Source organism: Pongo pygmaeus, chromosome 1, assembly GCF_028885625.2.
Source record: "Pongo pygmaeus isolate AG05252 chromosome 1, NHGRI_mPonPyg2-v2.0_pri, whole genome shotgun sequence".
NCBI classification, from domain to species: domain Eukaryota; kingdom Metazoa; phylum Chordata; class Mammalia; order Primates; family Hominidae; genus Pongo; species Pongo pygmaeus.
Window position 1 is genome coordinate 39188140 of NC_072373.2, and position 22248 is coordinate 39210387.

General features: G+C 42.4%; 2 protein-coding genes across 6 annotated transcripts; one reads left to right on the forward strand and one right to left on the reverse strand.

Moving 5' to 3' along the window:
- Window positions 1-271: 271 nt before the first annotated feature.
- Window positions 272-14399, reverse strand: SERTAD4 (SERTA domain containing 4). 5 transcript variants are annotated; one of them, XM_063672443.1, is made up of 6 exons: window positions 12294-13077; window positions 9557-9761; window positions 8897-9088; window positions 7432-7547; window positions 1157-1276; window positions 272-512 (listed from the first exon to the last, which is right to left on the reverse strand). In XM_063672443.1, exons 1-5 carry the CDS (start codon window positions 12303-12305, stop codon window positions 1190-1192), a joined length of 612 nt encoding a protein of 203 aa, XP_063528513.1. In that variant the 5' UTR covers window positions 12306-13077; the 3' UTR covers window positions 272-512; window positions 1157-1189. The 5 variants fall into 5 exon arrangements, with proteins under 5 accessions (XP_063528513.1, XP_063528504.1, XP_063528517.1 ...); XM_063672434.1 differs by lacking the exon at window positions 12294-13077 and having other exon boundaries at window positions 1157-5479; XM_063672447.1 differs by lacking the exon at window positions 272-512 and having other exon boundaries at window positions 829-1276; window positions 12294-13075.
- On the forward strand, window positions 13089-15585 carry LOC129032693 (putative uncharacterized protein SERTAD4-AS1). The gene is made up of 3 exons (XM_063672448.1): window positions 13089-13397; window positions 14756-14844; window positions 15269-15585. Exons 1-3 carry the CDS (start codon window positions 13166-13168, stop codon window positions 15269-15271), a joined length of 324 nt encoding a protein of 107 aa, XP_063528518.1. The 5' UTR covers window positions 13089-13165; the 3' UTR covers window positions 15272-15585.
- Window positions 15586-22248: the final 6663 nt, after the last annotated feature.

The following is a 22248-nucleotide window of genomic DNA, read 5'->3' on the forward strand; positions in this document are numbered from 1 at the left end:
AGGTAATGCCTGCCGAAGGCCAGGCTGGTCTGCACAGCACAAGACTAGGGTACGTTAGATCCCTTTCCCCCAAAGTTCTGATATTTGCCTATTGTCTTGGAGATCTTGGCAGAAAGCAAGATCATAACTTACATCTCTGCAAGTTCTTTTATATGTAGGTCCTCCCCACAAGATTTTATTAGATTTTTATGTTTTTAAATCAAGAGAAGAGTCATAGAAATGGGGTTGAGAAATATAAGAAATTTCATGAGAAACAACGAATACATCCCCATCCATTCTATCAGTTTAATTGTGGTCAAAAGCAGGTGTTTCCACGCTGTGAATAAGTAGTTTGCATTTTCAAAGTTAACAAATTGGATCAACAACAAGGAAAAGAAACCAACCATAGACAGCCCACCAGCGGATTGTTTACCAAAGAAGATGAAGCTCATGGCGATGGTTTGCAAACACCACCAGACCAGCTTGTGTAAATTCCCTTCGTTTAGTCATCGTTCTTCAGCCTGTCACAGATACTGAAGGGAAATGCAGAAACAGGAAATTACAGACTATTTTAAACAGCATGTTTTATTAAACTCACTTGCTGATGCACTTTATGGCAGGATGCGAGATTCAAGTGTTCATAACTCACATCTTTGCAAGTGCTTTTCCTAAGTGAGTTCTCCCAGCTCAAATATGGCAGGTACCCAAGGCTGGGAAATAATCTCCAAACTAGTAACTCTTTCACCCCAGGTCGTGTAGCTATATCACATAGAATTGAGACATTTTAGCCGTGTCAAGAGAATATACCTTGCTTAGGCACTATAGCTAAGAAAGCAACAGAGAGGCATCTTGTAGTAACTTAAAAGATCCTTAATGCATTTATTTTAAACCACAAAATCAAAATACAGCAATCTTAAAATGAATCACTACAAATCATACATTGTCTCTTCTTTTATTATTTAAATACTGATATCATTCTTCTCTTCATGGGACAGTTCTGCATCTAGCTTAAACCAGCATTACTAATGCCATGCTGAATGCTTGTCTCTGAAAAGATCTAGTAAAATTGGCAGGGATGTGATAACCTTAACTACAAATGAAATAACTTCAAATTTAAGGGGCTGTCAGAAAAATGGAATTTCACAACTAATTATTTCCAAAAAAGTCTCCTGCTCACCATTTGTTAGAAGGATATAAAAACCTAGCTGCATCACATAGGAATCCTTGTCTTATATTTGTTGCGAAGTTGATGTCTCTTAACGGTAATGTCTTCTACAAGTTGTCCTCTGCTCTGCTCCTGATACACAGAAAGGAAGTCACCAAGTGGAGCTGTAATACAAGTTCATGTCTTGATGGAGTTAACTATGAGCTCTAAAAATAAATACTTTCATTCACTTGCTTCACCATTTAACAAAGTAGCATGTAAAATGTTCTAAATTTCTGTTGTCTTAATAAAAGGTCATGCCAAAGATGCTTTCCCCTAATTTTCAATTCATTGCCAGGTAGTGGCATCTGCTGGTTTTGAATTTTTCTGTCTTCCTCCCATGTCGCCTGTCCCTGCAATCCTGTCCCTAGGACTCCTGCAAAGTGAAGTGTAGAATAATAGGATTTTGAGTGGAAAGATGATGAGACTTTTGCCTTTTGAAAATCCCTTTGCCAGACCACCTTCTATGATCTGCCATTTTTAGAAAGGAAGGACCAGAGACAAAGGTTAATGATTTCATTAGTGATATGCACCCAGATGCCTAGGGGAATAGCAATTAAAGGCACTCTTGGGGAGCAAGGCAACTTTCTTAAATGAAGATTTCCCCTCATTTATCTTTTAATAGTCTTGATTCTGTCATATCAGGTTTTCCTTAAAGCAGAGCACAGCAATGAGAGAAGGTGTGGCTTTCAGGCGCGTAGACAGCAGTGTGGGTGGAGGATGTCTTAGCTTTTCCAAGTTGCTCGAGATAAAACTATAGAATCCAGTTAAGAGATTTAACTTACTATGAAGGGTGTCCTGGCCACTCTAAGAAAATCTAATGGAATATCTCATGCATAAAAGACAATGCTGGGTGCATGGGAGGTGAACACAGGAAGTCCTAGCACTCTCGCCTACTAACAAGAGAATTTTTGTAGTTTGGATGGGTGTTTAGGAATTAGTATTTGGTGAAGAATTTTTTTTTTGCAATGCTAGAAATATCCTGGAAACAAAAACTTGATGACTAAAAAGAACAGATTTTTATGCTAGATTCAAAGGCATCACTTATCCTGCAGAGAAGTGATTCTAGTGGGTTCTACCGAACAGGTGCAGGCGTTCACAGCTCAGGTGAGTGCTGCTGAAAACCACCAACTTTGTCATTTTACAGCTTTGGCCATCAAGAAAAACACTATCTAGTAATGCTGGGCCTTTTAAAAAGCAGAAGGATAAGTCCTTTCGTTCATATTTAAATCTCCATGAGCTATTACACTCATAATAAGAATGCTACATTTGACAAATTAGTTTTTAACTAGCTTTCCCCTTTATCAAATATTAGCTCCTAAGAACATTAATACAGAATTGTATAGAATGCTACTAGCAATAATCTGTAGCTGTTATAACTGTTTACATATGGGTCATCTTCACAGTTTGACATTTCATAATGCAATCAGCTAAGATTCAGTATTTACGGCTTCATGTTATACAATTTTTTTCAGAGACACTCCAGAAAGGAAAATCTTTACATTCTTTCAGACATAACCTTATTGATCACCACATCATCTATTAACATTGTGCTTCTTAATCAATAGAAACTTAAACTTACAAACTAGGATCATTCTAAAACACCTGTCAGATTGGCATTTTAAAATACTCTTTAATTTAGAAAACTCCTGTGTGGCCACTATCCACTACAGTTTCTAGATGTTTTGAGTTTTTTAAAGGAGAGAGAATAATGGAAAAGAGAAACATAGCCAATAGCCATTAAAATTTAAAAAAATCTTAATGAATTTTTATCATCTTAATAAATATATATCAAGAAAACCTCACTTTATTACAACACATTCATATACAAGCATCTATTAGCTAAGTTTTGAACATCAAATGTTTATCAAATATTGAAAATAAAGGACAAAACATTACTAGACTATTTAACTATAACGCAAGAAAATGTTTTAAAAATTGGTCTTTGTGGACAATTGTCCAAATGATCCTACTCATACACTGTATGAATGAGACCTATATTTAATATTAATAGCAATAATAAAAAAAAAGCTTTATCTTGGAGAAACTGGGAGGGCTTACTTATTTCCTCCGTTTGGCATTTGGTTTATGTGAAGTATTATTTAAACAGGCCCAAGTCAATTAGTAAACTTGGAAACTGGAATACAGTTTAGCAGGAAGAGTTGGCTGGAGTGGAAGGAAGGACGGTAGGAGGGCCACTCTGAACACTTTTCAAATGTACAAGTTAAAGACATTATTTGGAAAATGTAGACCAAATACATAGTAACTATTATAGATTAAGTCCCATTTCTCCAAAATAACTTTCAAAAAACTAAAGTCTTTACATTCTTTAAGATAAACCTTATTGATCACCACATCATTTATTAACATTGTGCTTCTCAATCAACAACAAAGTTCATATATAAAAACCCACATGCTTTTATAATCTAAACAAGTGAAATGATGCAAAACAGAGAAAAGTATAATGCATGCCACTGGTTCGTGAACTTCATTGGACAAGAAAACAAAACAAAACAACCCAAAACCCAGAAAACCCCAACCCCAGCAACACACAGTTGCCATAGAAAAGCTCGAGCAGCCCGTGCTGCTTTCTAACAGCTCTCTCTCTCATTTCCTCCATCCCTATTGAAAAAACGCCGAATCCAAAAGCAATTGGGCATCAAAAATAAAGGAAGAATAGAGATGTTGAATCAAAAGCTGAACACATTAGTTCAAAGTTATCAGTTTCCAAATCATATTGATCCACCCTGTGTTTTTTTTTTTGTCCTGTTTGTTAAATCCCTGCTGCAACTCTGATTTATCCTTAATTTTCACATTGGCAAAAATTAAGATAAAGTAAGGCACCAAAAATCGCCCTGTATAACACCTCTCTAAAAGCCTCATCACCCATCACAGGCAAGCCGGAAACTTGCAGGGAATACCCTCTCTGTGTAAGACTGTTGATTGCCACCCCTAGACAGGTGTGTTTCATTATGTTACATCCTATTTTCATCTGTCACACAAGACTGTTAGGTACAAATACTTAACAGCACCATTAAGCCATTTCATTTAGCTCCCTGTCTTCAGTCTTTTATTTTAAAAAAATATTGTATCATATAGAAGAAGCAGGTATCTTTGCTGGTTATATTGATTTGCTTACCAAATAACTCCCTAATTAATTGGCAAACGTAGAAATTTCTTAGCTAGTGACAGGCTCCTTGGGGGGCAATGGAAATATTGCAAGGGCACATTGTCCCCCAATCTAATCTACTGATCTTTTCTGTAAGAAAACTATGATATACTTTTAAGCATTAAGTCAATCGTTTCCTTGGTAAAAATCACCACATTTATAAGAAGCTCGCTGATGCCTACTATACAGATGTTTTATGCAATCTGCTCTCCAGGCATTAAAATGACACGGCATGTTCGTGGCATAATTTTATCTGTTGTACAAAACTACAAAATCCATTCAAAATAAAATTTATGAGAGCTAACTGATCATGCTGTGCATGCTTCAAAGTTCGGTGAGAAGATGGCTCATATTTTACTTCCTTTGCTGCAGCACAGTTTGTTACTTGGTGGTGAAGCCTCCTTTTTCTGTAAGGACTTTTTCCAAGATTCATTTACATTGTTTCTTTCATTATATCCAGTCTCAAAATAATCATAAAATTGGCCTTTGCACTCAAAGGCAAGGTCATTTCCCACAGGTTCATGGCTGAGGGGGCCACCATCTCTGTTGGTGTCATTATTTGCTTTCTCATCATTTAATTTGGCCTTTTCCTGAACACCAAGTGATCTGACATTAGTGACAAAGATTTCATTGGCAGGTATCTGGCCATCACTCTTGTAAATAGGTGCACTACCTACATCAAAATCCACCTGGTGGGAACAACTCGGTAAAGGCAAAGGGGGAGAGGAAGAGGAGGATGAGGAGGAAGAAGAGGCGGAGGGAGAGGAGGCAGCAGTGGAGGCACTTCCAACATTAGCATTGACAGAGAGGGGTAAATTTAGGTAGTGGCCACCACATTCTTGGTAAAAGCAGCAGGCATGAAACTTTTCACATTCCTCTTTGGCCATCCGTGGTCGTTTTCGGTAAGGGCAGTCTTGAGCCATAAACCACTCTTGGGCGGAGGTGCCATTGAAAGAGCAGGCAGGGAAGCACCAGTTATTCTGCATGATAATTTCTCCATGGATCCTTTTCATCAAATTGTTTATAAGGACAGATCTTCGGAGGTACACTTCAGGATCATCGATAAACTTTAGCTTTTCTAAGGACATATAAAGGATGTGGGCTCGTTCCTCAAAAATTGAGATGGTCTACAAACCAAAAAAAAAAGAAAAAAAAACAAAAAAAGGAGGAGAAAAAGCTTAGAAAATGGACTATATGAAAACATCATCATAGCATACTTCTTTCTTGGCACTGTCTGGGTCTGGGCATGTTGTGGTCTTGTTCCCCAGGGTTCATTTAGAGAGGCTGTCCCCCATTCTGCTGATATTCCCTTTCCTCACTTGGCTGGAGCGCCCACCCACTTCCTGACTCACTGGTGTGGTCAAGCACTAGGGAATCGAGCCACAGTGCAGACCTCAGGAGGGACAGTTCAGGTGGTTTGATCTATTATGGTCCAGTAAGGAAGATGCTGAAACACAAAACTAATCTAATCTATTAGAAGTCAGGAGAGGAGGTACTTTCAGAGTTGGGGTGAGCAGGGCGAGGGGTAGTGTTAGAAGCAGGCAGAAGGAAGATTCTGGTTGCTGGTTATGTTTTGGTTCTTGACCTGGATGTTAGTTACATGGGTATGTTGACCTCATGAAATTCATCAAGCTGTACTGTGATACTTGTACTTTTTTATGCTTGTCTGTACAAATACACACACACAGACACATAACTCATATATTGTACATCAATACATGTTTTTAAAATGATGCCAAAATGCAAGTCATAATGAATATACTTCAAACCCTGGTCTAGCCAACAAAGAGCATGAGATTTGGCTTTTAATGCTGTCCCTCTTTTAATCCTTTGGGTTTCATACTTGCAATTATCCTTGCTTGATAAGAGGACACACTAATGAATGAGGCTCAGACCCTGACAGAATCTGTCAGTTGAAGGACCAAAGTAGGCTTCCTTGTGGAGCTGAGTGGGAGACGAGATGCCGAGAGGAAATGAGAGGGCTCACCCCTGAGCTGTGTGACACTGTCACTATGTGATGGTTGGTGCAAATCCAGTAGCAACTGGGAAACTGCTACAACCACAACACAGAAACTAAAAAGGAAATAAACTGCTTGTGTCCTGGGGACCAGTTATTCCAGGTCATCAAAAAAGCAAACTGGCAGCATAACCTGAGGAGCTGTGAACTAAACCAGCCCATACTGACCAAAGGCAGGGACTACACATGCAGGGAAAAGCCCAGTACCTACCAATGCATTCTGCTGTCTTTTCATGAGCAAGGTAAAAGCAACATCTAAAGGATGAGGTGGTAGAGAGGAAAGGCAAGAGGAGACAGAGAGGAAGATGAGTTGAAAAATCCTCTCTGCATTTCAGACAACTATGGTCTGCGGTTATACCTGCCTCGATTAAATCAGCAGATAGTTATTGAAGGAAGGTAACTCTAAAGAAAAATGAACTGATATTTCAAAAGCTTAGATGCCCAGATTCATAATTCTATGCAATTTCCCCATCTTGTTATTTTTTTAACTATACCTACAAAAAAGTTAGCTTTGGTCTTTTCTTGGAAATGAAGTCTATGTTTCAACAAACTTATATGTAACCAATGTCCAGTGAAGTGCATATTTCTACTTGTATACACACATTCAAGGATGATGAGTCTACCCATAAGAGGTCAGGAAAAGCCCTGTGTAACCACCCCCACGTGGACACACATGGAAGTAGCACTGGCTGCAGGAGCCAGAACTCAGACTGGGGAGAACACGACAGGAAAGAACAAGTGCATTTCCCCACACACAAAAGTGCGGAAGAACCATAACCTAAAACACAGTCTGAGAAATATTAAATCATACATTAAAAAAATTCCTTGGATTACATAATTTTGACATTTCTGGGTAGAAGAGCTCTTGCCAGCTTTTTCTTCAAGTACTTGTGAAAAATAACACAGGACCCAAAAAAGCGACAACGATTAATGAGGCTCCACTGAGAAGTGGCTCATTTTCATTGCTTGGGTGAAACAATTTAATTCCTGGAAGTGGATCAAGCAACTGTTACTAAGTATCTTAAACTCTTAATAAAAATAATGACTATTAAAAAAACATACTTTATGGCTACAGCTGCTGAGTGGTGGGTGAAAATCCTCTTCTTCCACATACTTCCTCTTAAAGTATGTGATCTTGGATGTTGTTATAGGATTTGAAATTCCCCTGTAATGTGATCCTGTGGTAATAAATCAGATACGACAAATGACATGCGGTTTGCCAGAGGTTCTCCAAACAAAATACTTTCGTTTCCTTTCCTTCTAGAGGATAACTTGGCTACATATTTGTCTGTACATGTGGTGATTAAAAATAAACATTTGTCTTAATAGTTGCTATCATATGGAATCCTGTGACCCAGGCTAGGAAAAGATTTCTAGGCAATTATAGAGGAAAATCACATATTTTAGCATTTAATAAATATGCAGAATCTTAATTCTATGCAAAAGGAAACTGCAACATTCATAAAGGGGAGGAGTGTAATTTCTCTATAATATATTAGTATTTATTTAAATTGTTTAATTAAATTCATGACAACATAGTACCACTGTTCAAATGTATACATCTTTAACTGTAACCACTGATAACCAAACAACTTTAAAATATTATTGGCTTTAGGTTAGTGAACAAATGGTTATCTGCACATTGGGATTATAACATTCCTTTTTTTCAAAATACAAAATGCAAATTTTTAAAATTTGAATTAAAATTTTGGGTAACTAATGTCCTTTTCACTCTCCAAAATGTAGTATGCCAACCATTAAGACCACAGTTTTTAATCTTTTTTAGCAAAACAGACTTCATTGAGTACTTGTTTTATATTTTAGTTTCTTTTAAAAATAGCTAATACTGCACAAAAATCCAAAGGAACTTAAACTATAAGAAGAAAGAATCAGGAAGAACATACTTCTGTTTTCTTGGCTTTAAATTTTTTTCCTACAATCCTAAAACCAATTGTGTGCTTTACCCATTTAATGCCATAGGTTGCAAATTTTTTTGTGTTTGAAAAGTCAGACCTTGGTGATGAGCAGTAGGATATAAATAACTTCCAAAAGCTTAGCGTTCCAATAATGGAACACTGGGCATAAATGGGTTAATAAAGAAAAGAGGCTCATAGCTGCTGGCCCCAAGTGCAGATTCCTTTATATCTCAGGGGATAAAGGTGTCATTGTTGAGTCCACCAGAGCTTTCATAGTTGTGAGAGAACCATACAGTTCCACAGGGTAGAAAACCAAAACCCAAACTCAGAGTTTCAATATCTGGTTTGGCCCTCTTAAAAATACAGACACATGACTTGTATTCAAAAAGCAGCATGGGTAGAGACAGGTTTAATGCAATTTAAATATCACCTCTGGTCCTCTCTCTGGAGCTCTGGACTCACTTATGAGAGGCGCACAGGCAGCCCAGGAAGTCCCTGGAGCTTTAGCTCTCCTGGCTCAGAGGGGGAGCCCAGACACCACCTCCTGTCCACCAGGCTGGCTGCAAAGGGCAGCGAGGGGTGCGGGGGTGGGCGCGGGTCAAGGGCAATACCTGCCAGTGGGGGACCAGCTCCCCGGTCTCCCTGCAAAGGAGCCTGTGCTGGCCCTGGGGGGCTTGGGCCTCCGTAGCTGTCAGCCTCCCATAGTGTTTGGTACCCAGCAATTTCAGCAGCTCCTTCCGAGACAATGGGCTCGCAGAATCTATTCATGGACAGAACCAGAGTCATCTCTGACAGCCTTAGATCTGAAAAGAAAAAAAAAAACAAGAATGAAGAAAACAGCCCTAATCAAGAGCAAGCCAAGGGACGGCCTTGGCATCTTCATTTCTTTGCTTTGGGAAACTTTTACTTCTTGGCCCTCCCCTTCACCCTGAAACATTTTATTATTTTTTCAAAGAAAACCTCAGCAAACTCTCTAGCTGCTATTAGCTCAGCCTCTGTGTTCAGCAATCTGCATTTCATGGGCGGATCTTTAAAACCCCATTTCTTATTGTTCTCAGATTCCCCTCAGCCCTCTTCTAGACAGCTGCTTTGCCTCCTAAACACATTTTCCTCCTGACCTTCCAAAGAAAATGTACTGCTAAGAAGCCAAAACCCTTGCGCTTCCTATTAATAAGGCAAAATCAATTTTCTAGTCAATCCCCCGGGAGTCCCCTTTGATGAAATCCACTAATCAATCAAAAGAAAAGGGCAAGGGAAGCAGAAATATCCACCGTAATTCCAACTGATGCTCTGAGGTTCGGTCTGTTCCGCTGCCCCCTGCACCCTCCTCCTCTTGTTTCCGCAGGCCAGTTCCTCTACAACATGCTGGGGCTCCCTCCACTTTCTTCTCCCAAAGCAAAGCAGACAGAGAGACACTTGGTAGTTGTTTCCACCAGCCCTGATCGGCCTGAACTGGATCTGCCTCCAGTCAAAACACTGCGAGATGAAGACAGAAAATTGGCTCCAGTTTCAAGCCGTGAGTTGCAGTCCCACAGGAGCCAAGCACAACATCAACGGAGCAGGCAGAATATTAAACAGGAGCCAGGCTCTGGGGCCAGAGGCAGCCAACAACTCTTTACACTGCAAAGCCCAGACACAGAGCAGGAACTTTCCAAGAGGCAACACATCACTGCCCTTCTCTCCAGTTCACGCCCTTCTCCCTTGGGCCTGCAGGGAGATGGGAGCCTCTCTGCTCTGTGAGGCTTCCTGGGCCCCTCGATAGCTCAGGCAGTGGGGCTGCTTTCATGGGGACTCTGTGTCTTCACTTGGCCCTTTGCAGTCTCAAGGTAGGGTCAGGAGCAAGTTCAAGGGAGAGGAGAGTCTGATACGAAGGTAAAAAGACCTAGCAGCCATAGACCAGTGGTGACAGTAGCGCAACCTCAGTGCCTCCTTAACTGCCAATCCCTTTAGAAGACCCAAGCCCCCACTATCTCACTCTGTGGTTTCAAGAACTGTCACACAAGTGATGTCAGGCTTTCTGAAGATTGATTGTCTTTCAAATATAAACTAAGGGCCCAGTTCTTGCTTTCTTTTCTAAATTACACAGCTTGTAATGTTTCTGGGAAAGAGTGAATCTACCATTGTCTCGTGGGAGACTATTATTACCTACATGCTATAACAGGGGTCCACTTCCAAGGAAAAGGAGGAAAAACACCAGGGTAAGGCAAAATATCATCATTAAAGTGACAATGTCCTTCTGGCAAAAAGAGCAGCTCTTGGCAGCAATGACTCTACCTTTCACCCAGTCTTCTCTCTGAGGTCTCAAATTCTGTCCCAACCACACTGAAAAATGAAGCAAGATCTTTTGACAGACAGGGAAGGTGTACAGGTCAGTGGAGAGAATTAGGACTCAGCTGGTTTGGGCTGCTACAACACCTCCCCGTTCTCTTTTAAGATGCCCTCCAAAGAGACATCAGTAAGGACTTATTAGTAAACCTTAAGACAAGTGGGCAAAAGAAAGGTTCGATTAAATCTTTATAAAGAAACGATTTATTTTTCTCTTTGAGTCATTTATTTTTCTCTTTGAGTCATCAACAAAGAAATTTAGCCTACATTGATTTAACAAATTAAGCCCTTCTGTCTATCACTTCTCAAACTCCTCATCCAAGTAGGGTATCAAACTTCACGATGATTTATTCCCTGGAAGACTCTCATGAAATGGTCCAGTTTCTTAACCTATTCTAAGAGACAATCATATCAGGAAATACTATTGCCAAGAGCACATGAATTACAGCTTTTCAACAGTTAGCAGCCTTTTCTTATTGAGAGAATCAACATTTTCTAGTTTGAAGTTTACACTCACTTTTATGTTAGATCATGGGAATAAGATGCAAGCCTTTTGCCTATGCAGACTTTTATTTCATGTAAACAAAAGCAGGTTGACAAACTCATGCCCCTTCAGAAAGAAAAACATTTGCAGGCCCTGGCAGCAATTACTTTTGTTTAATAGGACATTATATGGGCCCTGTACTGTTTTATGTTTGTCAGAGTTTGTTTATATTTTAATAACTTTTTGGTAGTAGCTTTTTTGGTTGTGAGGGATCTCAGTGTTTCTATTTGTTAGTATTATTTCCAGCATATGAGATCCTATTATGCACGTGAACTTGAAACATGGCATAACAGTATTTATCTTGGCTATTATTTTGTTCACAATATCTAATTTTAGTAAGTTTTTCTTTTTTAAATTGAGAACTGTTACACACAAAACCCTAAACTAGAGAGGCTGAGTTCTACAAGTGATTTATGTAAATCTGAATAAAACATGAATGAGTTGGGATTATTTGGGAGCGGGGAGGAGATTTTGCAATTGAGTCTTCCTAGTCTATTTAAAACTTACACTGGATGTTAACAAATTAAGAAGGCAAGTTGAATGTTCACGAAAAATTGGACAGGGCAGCGTTAAGCACAAATGCTTAATGTGAAACTTTCTTCGTATTATATGTAGAGATCTAAACTGTCATAATTCTATGTCTGATAAGATTTATAATTCTGCTACTGATGTCAACAGTTCAAGTCCACAAATTCATGTTCTATTAATATTAAATAAAGAAAAGGATATACACTATGGCAAAATTTATTTTCTAAGATCAGAGATGATGGATGCAACAGAAGGGTGTTAGAGTGTGTTTTGTCTATGCATGGGTTTAAAAGATAAGGAAAAAAAAAGCCCTAACCCTTCATCCTCAGGCTCATGAATGTCTGTTTTGACACCCAGGTGGATGTAGTGGAATGACACGTCCAGCATCCCCAGAAGGCTGAAGGCTAGAATGCCAAGCTTTTCCAGCAAATGTTCGTAGTAAAGTTACCAGGCATTTCTATACAATTTGTTTTTTTCCAGATGAGTTGGGCTTGTTCTTTCCTCGAAGCAATTATGATGCTAATAGGAGTGGCTGGCACACAAAACAGGGTAGCTATGAATTCAGTGGCACCTTGAATCTAACAAGGGGCTCCAGGTCATTCTTTGCTCACCTCTTCTTCCATCTGTCATTGAAAACTGGAGAGCATTTGATTAAGATCATTATAGCAGTTAGCAGTCTGATTCCAGCACTGGAAAGCACGGAAGTAAAGGGCTTATTTCCACCCTCGATCGATGCTGCCAGTCTTAAATGGCATCAAGCCCCTGACCTCCACATTGTCCCAAAATGATCTCAATAACTTGTCCGGCTCCTGGTGGTGGTAGTGGAAGGGACTGGATGGGCGGAACAAAATCCTTCAACCCTTCTAAACAAACAGATGTCGCTTTTGTGCCGTTCCTGCAGTACACCTGTCTGCCCTGGGAAGTACATTTCTCAGCTGCAGCCCCGCGAGGCCAAGAGCTTGAAGCTGGGTCCTGTGGTTGGGGCTGCAGGTGCTGGGCCTAAAGAGCACGAAAGGGTGCTCCGATGCCCGAGCCCTGGTGCCCAAGGTGTGTGTGTGGCGGCTGCGGGGGTGGGGTCCGAGGTTTGGAGGGCCGACCTCTTGAAGGCGGGCGGCAGCCACCAACCACATCCTGGCTCCCGCACAGACACACCCCCGGGGTGTCGGTGCCGCAGCCCTCAGCCCCTCCCCGGGTAGCCAGCAGCGCCCGGTCGGCCGCTGGCCGCAGGAGAAAGTAAACAACACCCCAAGTGTCCGGGAACAAAGGCAAGTTGTCTTTCTACGGTGCCGCAGCCGTGTGCCTCTTCTGAAGAATAAGAGCTATTATTATTCTTTATGTCTTATCCTTTTTTTTTTTTTTTTTAAACCAAGTTTCCTTCTAAGGGAAATAAACACCAAAGGTAGGATTCCAAGGAAATGACTCACAGCGGCTGGCAGGGCTCTGGCGGGGCTGGCCCGGGCCCCCGCGCTCCAGCCCGCAGCAGATGTCGGCCCGGCCCTCCCTCCCTCCCTTGCCGGCCAAACCCGCTGGAAGCCCGCGGTTGCGGGAGCGCCCTGCGCCCGTGGGACCTGGCGGCGAGGACGCCTATTCCCTGCTTCTGCGACCACAGCTGGGCACTCGGAAAGTTGCTAGGGCCGAAGAGGCGGGAGGGGAGGAAGGGAAGAGAGAGGCGGAGGCGTGGACCAGGCGGGCAGCAGCCTCAGCCCGCCGGGGAGGTGAGCTGAGGACAGAGGAGCCGCCGCCGCCCGCAGCGCGGCTCTGCTGCCTGGGAGGAGGGTGCGGGGGCGGAGGTGGCGGGGGACAGAAGGTGTCAGCTACTGCATCAATCCCTTTTTCTTGCAAACGCGCGCTCCTGACATCCACAATCCCTCTCTCCCCACCTGCCAAGCGCCGCGGCATCCGGACCTGGGGGCACCCCTCCTACTTACCCCCTTCCCCTACGATGAGGGACTAAGCGGCCACCGAGGACCGTGAGGTCTCACCAGAGCTTCTGACCCCACCCGCCCCTGGAGTTGTCTCGGTGCGCGCGGGTGGCAGCCCGAGCAGCCCAAGAGGAGGCGGCGGTTCCCGCCCTGGTGAAGGCGCCGCGGCGCACGCTAGCCCAGGGAAAAGCCCGCGCCGCCTCCGCGCCCAGCTGTGCCTTGGCCCCCACGCCGCTCCGACCCCGCTCCGGCCGCTGCGAGTCCACTCGGTGACCTCGGCACAGCCCTGGTGCCAAGAGGGCGCGCGGGAGGCCGCGTGGGTGCCCGTCTGCGAGGGCAGGAGCCCCGGGGGGCCCTCGCCCTCCACCCGGCCCGGCCCTCCCGCCCCCGCGGCCCGCGCCCAGCCCGGCTCTTACCGCGGGGTCAGCGGGGAGGCGGCGGCCGCAGCGCTTGAGCTGCTGCTGGTCCGCTCTGGGCTCGGCGCCAGCCCGGCCGCCGGTGCACACTCGCGGGTCCCGGCCCGGCCGCCCGCTCGGCGGTGACTGCGGGTGCGCAGCGGGCGAGGGTCCCGGCAGGTCCCGCCGCCGCGACTGGGGCGCTGCGCCGCCGTCGCTGCAGACGGTTATGGTAATGAGCGGCTCTGTCTAGCGAGGAGCGTGTGAAACCCGTCAATCCTGTTTGCCATTTCCCCGTGGATTTCCGAGGAGAGGTTCTGCAGGATGCCCCCAGGGTGAGAGAGGGAACATGACAAGCGCGCCCGCTCTCCCTCCCTCCCTCTGCTCCCGCCGCCGCCGCCGCTCCTCAGGCTGCACACGGGGCGCCTTTCCCGCACCCCCACCCCAGCCCGCCCCCTGCCTCCTTCCCTCCTTCCCGCCCTCCCTCCTCCTTCTCCTCCCCTCCCCTCCCGGTGCCCGGGGACACGCGGGCCCAGCTCCAGCCCGCAGCCCAGACCCCACGCGCTCTCGGGCTCCCGCCCTAGCCCTGGGGCTCGGCTCCAGCCGAATAATGTATTCACTCTGCAACCTTCCGAGATATCTTGTCTTTTTAAATTTGGTTTAGTTTTGTTGTTGTTGTGTGTGCGTGTGATTAAAAAAAAAAAAATCTGTGCCTTTCCCACCCTTTGCAAAAGACTTTCTTCTCCTTTGCCACAGCAAACGGAGATGAGAAACAGATGTCTCTGCAGGACCAAACAGTTATTCTCCCTCGCCGCCCGCCCCCGCCCGTTTCCCTCCTGAGCTGCGTAAGTAAGTATTTAAAAAAAAAAAAAAACAGCAACCTTGGTCCTGCTGCAACTTGAATTGGCAACTCTTTCTGGGTGGGGAGCCTCCAGGGAAAACCTCCAGGAAATAAAAAGTAATACAAGAGATTGTCCTTGCTCAAGAGAATGTAATTTAAGCCTTGGAATCAGAATATTTTGCAAATAGTAATTTTCTCCTATAGTGGCCTCAGAGTTTATTTTTTAAAATCATTAATTCATAACTTCTGTCTAGGGACCCCTCCATAGTCGAGATGGGTCATTTCAGGTGTAATGAAGGCAGAGGCTTGGAAGGCATAGACCTAATAAAATCGGGAGAAGGCACCTGCACAAAAGTGTTACAAAGACTATAATGTTTGTTTACTGCCACTATGCCAGATGTGCTAAATATAACACTTCTTTAAAACAGTGATCCTCCGACTGTGAAAAACCAAACCTCTGGCTGCCTGGCTCCCTAGGAATCAAGAAGATGCACAGACTGAAAATCAAGGGAGGAAGGAACAAGATCAAGGATGAGGATTAGCATCGGCAAATTGAACTCTATCTAATTTGCATGTTTATTTCTTAGAATTGTAATTAAATTTGTGTAATAAATGTTTTCCATTTCATTTGTACACTTAAAACTTGGGTGACTGACATGCAGTTAAGTGAATTTCCTTTTTTTTTAAAGCAAATGTAGATTATTCAATAAAGCAGCAAACCAATATTAAACATAATTAGAACTAATCTGTTTTGAAGGTGTTTTTGTTGAACTTTGTACATTAAAGACTCTCAGAGGTTTTAAGGGTATTAGGAAGCTGAGAGATGGCAATTATGCTTAAAACAGATGAACCCAACAGCTTACCAAGAGCATTATTTCATTTTTTCCAAAAGACATTCCAGGGTTGCATGCCTAAAATTGGGAATTGGGCATCCATCTTGGCTTTATTCTGAACCACATTAAATTGCATTGGCTCGTGCATGATGTAGGCCATTATGATGATAACTTAAGAACTGTAAAGATGCCATTTTGTGGAGTGAATGGAAGTTGCATGTCCAGGTTAAGAGTAGAGTATAATTTTCATCTGGGTGGGAGAGGAGGGTTAGGAAAGGCACAAGGGCGTTTAAAGCAGTGCAAGTACGTAGAAATCCAAATTTCCAAATATCTAAAACTGGTTATTATCAAACTCAAAGAACTAAATGTGAGGGTTTGGAGGCATGGCTTATTATGGTTTTCATCTCCCTATATTAAAGTTTTATAGCATTTAAAGGACTATGGGGAAATCCCCACGTACACTTGGCTGTGTCAAAATACATAAAACCAAAAGGAGCAAATTAAGCATAAAATTGAGAAATAACATGAGACTAAGTTATCAGCATGGGTGCACTGGTATCTTCGGAGCTTTGGCTCTGAGAAATGAGCCTTCTGGGAAACTAGCATTGCCCTTGGGTGGAGAAGACTCTTGGCTTTAATGTTACAACAAAATGATATCACAAGTATCAAATCATTGTACTTTACAGCATCCTTGCAGTTCTGAGTATGAACTAGACCATGTCCTCATCAGATACATTAGGTTAGCATGTTTTACTGACAGCTTTCCCTGCCCTACCTTTAATCCTAAGCTTAATGTTTTTTGAGATTCAATACCCAACTGTTGACAACATGAACCTGTGTCTACAAGTACAAGAGGCAAACAAATGTCTATGGAATGAGAAACCTCATTACAAATTGAAGGTGAGTATGTGGTAGCTATGGCATGAGAAAAGAACTAACTATAAATCAATAATGAAAAATTTGGAATGAGTAAATATTATTTATAATGAGGTACAATATTTAATTGAGAACTATGATGTCATCATTTTGGGGTGTGTGTGTGTGTGTGAAGTTCCAAATAGAAGTTTGATTATAAAACTTACAATACTTTGAGCTGCAAATTTACTGAAGGCAATGGTTGTTTTCCTTTGTTTAACAAAGAGACTTTCAGACTTAAAATTGCTGAAACCCATTTCACAAAACCTTTTTGTCATTTCTCTGATAGGGAGATTTCACAATAAAATTTGACTTATTCAGATTGCTGTGGACACGATACCCATTTGGATTAATTGAAAGTTAAAATTACTGGCTTAAAAAAATAGACCATTTTTGGCTGGGTGCGGTGGCTCACGCCTATAATCCCAGCACTTTGGGAGGCCAAGGTGGGTGGAACACCTGAGGTCAGGAGTTTGAGAACAGCCTGACCAACACGGTGAAACCCCGCCTCTACTAAAAATACAAAAAATTAGCCGAGCATGGTGGCAGGCGCCTGTAATCACAGCTACTCAGGAGGCTGAGGTAGGAGAATAGCTTGAACCCAGGAGGCAGAGGTTGCAGTGAGCCAAGATCGCTCCACTGCACTCCAGCCTGGGTGCAACAGAGCAAGAATCCATCAAAAAAACAAAAAACAACAACAATAAAAAAACCATTTTTTTTATGGCAAAAAGAAGCATCTGCTCCCAATTCCTCTTCTATTCTCAAACCTTTTCCACTGAGGCTTTCTTATCTGATCACTCCATTGAAACTGTTCTGGCCAATGTCACCAATGACCTCCACGTTGTTAAATCCAAAGGCCATTTTGCATCTAACTTGACCCTTAAGCAGCATTTGACCCAGTTGCCCACTCCCTCCTCCTTCAAACGCCTTTATCTTGGCTCCTGGGACAACACATCCACCTGGTTTGCCTCCTGCCTCACTGGTTGTTCCTTCTCAGTCTCCTTTGCTGGTTCCCCCTCTTATCTAGGACCTCTGGATGTTGGGTTTCCTCAAGCTCAGTCCTTGCACCTTGTCTCTTCTCTACAGCCACTCTCTTGTGGATCTCATCTAGTCTCTTGCCTTCAAAACTCTCTATATTCTGATGACTCCCAAATTCATATCTGTAGCCCAGACTCTCTCCTGACTTCCAGACTCCGTGTAGATGCCTAATGGGTATCACAAGCTTTACAGACCCAAAACTCAACCCCTATTATCTCTGCTTTCCCAACCTATGCCATCTTTAATAGATAGGCATCAATAAACAACAGTATTTTTCTACTTGCTCTGACAAAGATCCTTAGAGTCATCATTGATTTTTTTTTTCCTTCATCTCCTTTATCTAATACATCAGAAAGTCCTTGAGAGGCTACCTTTAAATTTTTTCTTGACTCGGCCAGGCGCGGTGGCTCATGCCTGTAATCCCAGCACTTTGGGAGATGGAGGGGAGTGAATCACGAGGTCAGGAGATTGAGACCATCCTGGCTAACACGGTGAAACCCCCTCTCTACTAAAAGTACAAAAAGAAAAGTAGTCAGGCGTGGTGGCATGCACCTGTTTTCCCAGCTACTTGGGAGGCTGAGTCAGGAGAATCCCTTGAACCTGGGAGGCGGAGGCTGCAGTGAACCAAGATGGCGCTACTGCACTCCAGCCTGGGTGACAGAGCAAGACTCCATCTCAAAAAAAAAAAAAAAAATTTCTTGACTTTGATCACTTCTCATTATCTCTACCACCACCATTCTGGTCCACGCTTTCATCATGATCTTCTGCCTAGGATATGACAATGGCCTCCTAACTGGTCTCCCTGCTTACATCTTTGGCCCTCTTTCTAGTTCAATCTCAGGTCAATAGCAATGGTGTCAATTTTTGCCAAGGCTCTTCCTAGAGCTCCCCATTTCAAAGTAAAAGCCATGTTCTTGTAACAGCCTACAAGGACTAGAAGTCTCTCTTTATTTCTCTGATCTCACTCTGCCTCCAACAACTCCAGCCACTCTGGCCTCCTTTCTGATCCTCTAACAGCCAGCCTTGCTCTCCTCGGGACATTTGTACTGGCTATTCCCTCTTCCTTTTGTGCTCTTTCCTCAGATAGCTACACAGATACGTGTTTACCTCTTCTACATCCCAGCTCAAGTATCATCTTCTTAATAAGCCCTGACCACTATGCTTGAAATTCTAACACTTCACCTTTATAGCCTGCTTGATTTTCATCCAGAGGATAAAATAAAGATCACCTTCTAATCTGTTATGCATGTGTTCAATTTATCACTTCTCTTCTTCCACTAGAAAGAAATGTCCATAAGGGGAGGGATTTTTGTCTTTTTTGTTAGCCCCCATATCTTCAGCACCTAGCACAGTGCAAGTACTTGACATACTGAAAGCACTCAATAAATATATTATGATTGATTGAACAACTGACTGACAGTTTCACGTATATACAGAACCCAAACAAGGCTAAAATAGTGCTAGTCTAATCTAGTGTATGTAGAATGGTTAAACAGGCAGTTAGTTTTATTACCTCATTTGCCTCCCAGAATCCTCTGGCCTAGAGCTGCCATCTGCCCTGCAGCTTTCCAGGACCTGAAGATACTACCAAGATTCCCGGGACCCAGTGATTTCATGCTGCCCTCCCTGCCTGAGAGTTCCAGTACTAGATTTTATCCTTGTGGATGCTGGTGCTCTGGACCAGCCTGCCTTGCCCCCAACACAGATTTTCTTCATTGCCAAGATGCTTGTGCTAAGCTACAGTCTTATACAAGATGACAAATTGTGTAAAATTGCTCTCCAGGAGCCTAGGATATCATTTCTTGGCATGGCTACCCTTTCAGAGTTCCTCCACTTTGTTTCTTATCCTCCTTCAAAACTCATTCAAAAATACTTCAATAATTATGTGCATTTTACATGCAAGAATAGATCTAGGCACTGCAAGTGAAGTAGAGATTAATAAGACACTATTCCTAGACTTATGGATTGTCAATACAGTGAGTAGCATAAGGCAAGCATAGGCATGATGGCACTATTTAGTAAGTCGGGGCACAGCAGTGGCCACGGGAATTCCACGATGAGACGATCACATCCAGCTGGGAAAGCCAGAAAGACGTAGTGAAGAAAGTAAAACCTGAAGTTGACCTTGAAAATAGGTAGCTCTCAATGGCTGGAAATGGGGAATGGGTGAAATGTGGAGGAAACAATTTGAGGAAAGGCACGTAGGCCGGAAAGCAAAGGGAATCTTTGAGAGGAGTGAGTGTTCCGGTTTTACTAGTGGGTACATGAAAGTAAAAGTGTATCATAATATAGTGTATCATAATATTGTATATGATAATACAGTGTATGATATTACATAATACAGTGTATCATAATATATTATGCTATTAATATTGTATTATGAATATGAATATACATAATTCAGTGTATCATAATATACACTGAAAAGCAAGATGAGTTTGATCTGAATTTAATAAGCAATGGGAAACATTAAAGTTTTCAAACTGGAGAATGATATGATTGAAGCTAAGCTTTAGGAAGAGTAACGTGCAGTGGGGAGCAGTGCTGGGAACTGTGAGTAAGAAGCTCTTTTGGCAGTCTAGGGAGGAATAGTGAAGGTCTGCATGAGATAGGGCGCCTCTGAATGACAGCCCCTTCAAGTGCGAGGTATCACTGAGTTGGAATCCTCAGGATGTAATCACTGACCGTGGGGAAGAGGAGAAGGAAAGATGAGTCTGACATTACTACTTGAGTGACGTTACTACTACTGTGTGGCTAAGTAAACCCGTAACAAATGAGAAGCAGGTATAAAGAGAATAGCATGTGTTGGTTCTGGGTATTTTGAGTATGAAGTGTAGACAGGGATGTCCACTAGTTAGCTGAATATTCCAGTCTAGGTGTGGACATAATATGAGAGCAAATTACAAAAATTTGTGATTATTTCAATAAACATAAAGGTTGAAGTCTTAGGACTTCATAAAATTATTGAAGACATTTCAGAGAATTAAACAGTAAAGGGTTTGGGTCAGCATCTTGAAGAATCTGATAAATACATTTGTTCAGAGATGAAAAAAATAACATTTTGGGCTTAACGTGTGACTTCTTTCAGGAATATCTGTATTTAATAGTATACAAAGACCCTTTTGGCTAAAATTTAAAATAAAAAATTTGAGAAGGGATGGTGGAGTTTGGGTAGCAGGCAGTCTCTTCTAACTGCCCTGATATCATGACACAGAAGTAGTTATGTGCTGGACTTCCTCATGTGGCTGAATTTACTTATTTGCCATCACAGATGGAAAGAGATTTGATATTTCATAAATAATCCTGCAATAATTCCTGAAAAGATGTAAATCATTGACAGTGAGCTTGGAGTGTTATCTCTCTCAGGGACATTTGTATTTTAATAGGAGTCTCATAATGCTACAAAAACTTTAATCAAAGCAATTAATAACTAATGACATGATTTCAGATGTAATACAAGCTAATGAGTACTATTTCTGAATGGAAATCACTATATATTTATATATGTATGTATATGTATATAGAGAGAGTTCCTTGCTCAAGGTAATATTTTGGAAAACCTATATTAGTAAATAGATAGGAGTGGTTTCACTAAATATCTCAATCCTTTTTTAATTGAAAAAAATTAGAATTAGGGTGTCACTCTATTGCCCAGGTTGGAGTGCAATAGAGTGAGCAAAACTCACTGCAGCTTTGAACTCCTTGGCTCAAGCAATCCTCCCACCACAGCCTCCTGAGTAGCTGGGACTACACACACACACCACAACTCCTGGCTATTTTTTCATTTTTTGTAAAGACGGAGGTCTTGCTTTGTTTCCCAGGCTGGTCTCAAGCTCCTGGCTTCCAGTGATCCTCCTGCTCCCAAAGGGCTGGTCCAAAGTGCTGGGATTACAGGTATGAGCCACCACACCTGGCCCATACCAATTATTTGTAAAGAGATGTCATTCTAACATCTAACAGATATAAACTGTGTTCGTCTGTTTGTGTTGCTATGAAAGGATACCTGTGGCTGGGCAAACTTATGAAGAAGAGAGGTTTATTTGGCTCACAGTTCTGCAGGCTATACAAGAAGCATGGTGCCAGTATCTGCTTCTGGTGAGGGCCTCAGGGAGCTTACAATCATGGTAGAAGGCAAAGGAGGAAACTGTATTACATAGAGAGAAAGGAAATGAGAGAGGGGAGGGGTGCCAGGCTCTTTTAAATAACTAGCTCTCACATGAATTCACAGACTGAGAACTCACTCTTTACCATGAGGATGGCACCAAGTCGTTCATGAGGAATCTGCCCCACTCCCAACATTGAGAGTCACATTTCATCATAAGATTCAGAGGGGGCATATTCAAACCGTATCATAAGCCAAAGAAAATGAGATCCAAAAAACAGGCAGTCTGGAGAGAAACTGAAGCTACTCATAATCTGATTTCAAGACTCCTTTCCTTCTCTATTTGCCCCTTCTGTACATTGTTATAAAAAAGATAGGCTAAACATTTTATGAGGCTTAATAATCGTTCGTGGGATATATTCATGATACTGCGATGTCATCACAATCAAGGAGCATTTATTAAGTGACTAATAGTTGCACTGGCACATAGAGAATTAATCCAACATGGTTTTCTTAGCAG

What these genes read in the sequence shown, in the direction of transcription:
- SERTAD4 (XM_063672434.1), bottom strand. Translation starts at nt 9,071, where the DNA reads ATGACTCTGGTTCTGTCCATGAATAGATTCTGCGAGCCCATTGTCTCG. An exon ending in AGCTGGTCCCCCACTGGCAG is followed by an intron (nt 7,548 to 8,896) that starts GTATTGCCCTTG and finishes TTATTACCACAG; the next exon opens with GATCACATTACAGGGGAATT. An exon ending in TCAGCAGCTGTAGCCATAAA is followed by an intron (nt 5,480 to 7,431) that starts GTATGTTTTTTT and finishes TTTGGTTTGTAG; the next exon opens with ACCATCTCAATTTTTGAGGA.
- LOC129032693 (XM_063672448.1), top strand. Translation starts at nt 13,166, where the DNA reads ATGTCGGCCCGGCCCTCCCTCCCTCCCTTGCCGGCCAAACCCGCTGGA. An exon ending in AGCCTCAGCCCGCCGGGGAG is followed by an intron (nt 13,398 to 14,755) that starts GTGAGCTGAGGA and finishes CCTTTGCCACAG; the next exon opens with CAAACGGAGATGAGAAACAG.